Consider the following 1,751-nt stretch of genomic DNA (forward strand, 5'->3'; position numbering starts at 1 on the left):
CATGAGGGCGTTCCACGTGGAGGTGAAGACGTCCGTGTTGTTGTGTCCCTGGTAGTGTCTCTTCAGATCTCCGGTAAACTTCTCTCTGGTGAGCTGCACAATAAAGAGAATCGTGTCTTTAGGATTCTACCGAACAGTTTACAACGTCCTTTAAAACCCACGTCGACCTCTCGCGGTCCCGATAACCTTTTGGCCAGAATTCTAATTGAGAATCGTTACCAGGTGCTTTACGGTGAGTTCGTTTGCTTGGACAACCCCATTACCGTAGCAACGCCACGGGTTCTGTTTCCCTGTTGTAGCTGATTCCTCGAAGCACTTTCAGTTACAAGTCTCCACGGCAGGCTTGTTTTGACAACCCCTATGAAAGGCATCCCTCACGGTCGTCGTTACACTATCAGACTGATGCCTGATAGTGTAAGTACACCCTGTCCTAATACGGGCGTAACATCCTGATGACGTTACCGGATTCCAATCAGACAGAGAAACAGAGAAACACTCACATGCTCCCGGAATACGAAGGCCAAGATGGCTGCTGCTAACTCTGCCAGGAAGATGACCAGGATGAGCAGGAAGAACTGAGGAGAGGGAGAGAGAAGAGGGACAATCAGAATAGTGACTCCATTCACTAAACACTTTAGGTAAAAATGGCTGCTAACTCTGGGACCTCATAAATAAAACTCAATATAGAGACAGAGAGATCGGATCCCCCGAGCTGACAAGGTACAAATCTGTCGTTCTGCCCCCCCAACGAGGCAGTTAATCCACTGTTCCCCGGTAGGCCATCATTGTAAAATAAGAATGTGTTCTTAACTGACTTGCCAAGTTAAATAAAGGTAAAATAAAATAAAAAATAATAAATAAGTCAAAGATCTCTTCCGTTTCAGTGACCAATAATTAACACACCATCATTTAGTCCACTAGGGGGCACTATTTCTCATATCGTTGTACTTCCTGAATAACCCCAGCGTTTTACAGCATCAAGGTACCAGCTGAGACATCTTACAGCCAACCATAATGATTAGTGTAGACGGGGTGAAGGTTCAGGAGGGAAATAGTTGTCACCTGATTGGTTTTCACACAGTTTTATCAGCGATATCCAATTACCAGCACTGCTTTCTGTAATTTGACATGTTGACAAGCCAAGAGCGCTAAACCCAACATAATGTAGAGTAGATAAACATAATGTAGAGTAGATAACTAACCCAACATAATGTAGAGTAGATAACTAACCAAACATAACGTAGAGTAGATAACTAACCAACCATAATGTAGTAGATAACTAACCAAACATAATGTAGAGTAGATAACTAACATAATGTAGAGTAAACTAACCAAACATAATGTAGAGTAGATAACTAACCAAACATAATGTAGAGTAGATAACTAACCAAACATAACGTAGAGTAGATAACTAACCAAACATAATGTAGAGTAGATAACTAACCAAACATAATGTAGAGTAGATAACTAACCAACCATAATGTAGTAGATAACTAACCAAACATAATGTAGAGTAGATAACGTAATGTAGAGTAGATAACTAACCAAACATAACTAACCAAACATAATGTAGAGTAGATAACTAACCAAACATAACGTAGAGTAGATAACTAACCAAACATAACGTAATGTAGTAGATAACTAACCAAACATAATGTAGAGTAGATAACTAACCAAACCATAATGTAGAGTAGATAACTAACCAAACATAACGTAGAGTAGATAACTAACCAAACATAACGTAGAGTAGA

General features: G+C 40.0%; 1 protein-coding gene across 1 annotated transcript in view; it reads right to left on the bottom strand.

The window, feature by feature from the left end:
• The window catches only part of LOC135552253 (tetraspanin-18B-like), a 7,447-nt gene extending 6,434 nt beyond the window's left edge, over positions 1-1,013 (bottom strand). The window contains exons 1-3 of the mRNA XM_064983767.1: positions 987-1,013; positions 501-575; positions 1-93 (exon numbers count right to left, since the gene is read on the bottom strand). The exon at positions 1-93 is cut by the window's left edge and continues 6 nt beyond it. Of these exons, the coding sequence (XP_064839839.1) occupies positions 1-93; positions 501-575; positions 987-1,013 (195 nt within the window). The remainder of the gene's footprint in view (positions 94-500; positions 576-986) is intronic.
• Positions 1,014-1,751: the final 738 nt, after the last annotated feature.

Source organism: Oncorhynchus masou, chromosome 2, assembly GCF_036934945.1.
Source record: "Oncorhynchus masou masou isolate Uvic2021 chromosome 2, UVic_Omas_1.1, whole genome shotgun sequence".
Taxonomy (NCBI): Eukaryota; Metazoa; Chordata; class Actinopteri; order Salmoniformes; family Salmonidae; genus Oncorhynchus; species Oncorhynchus masou.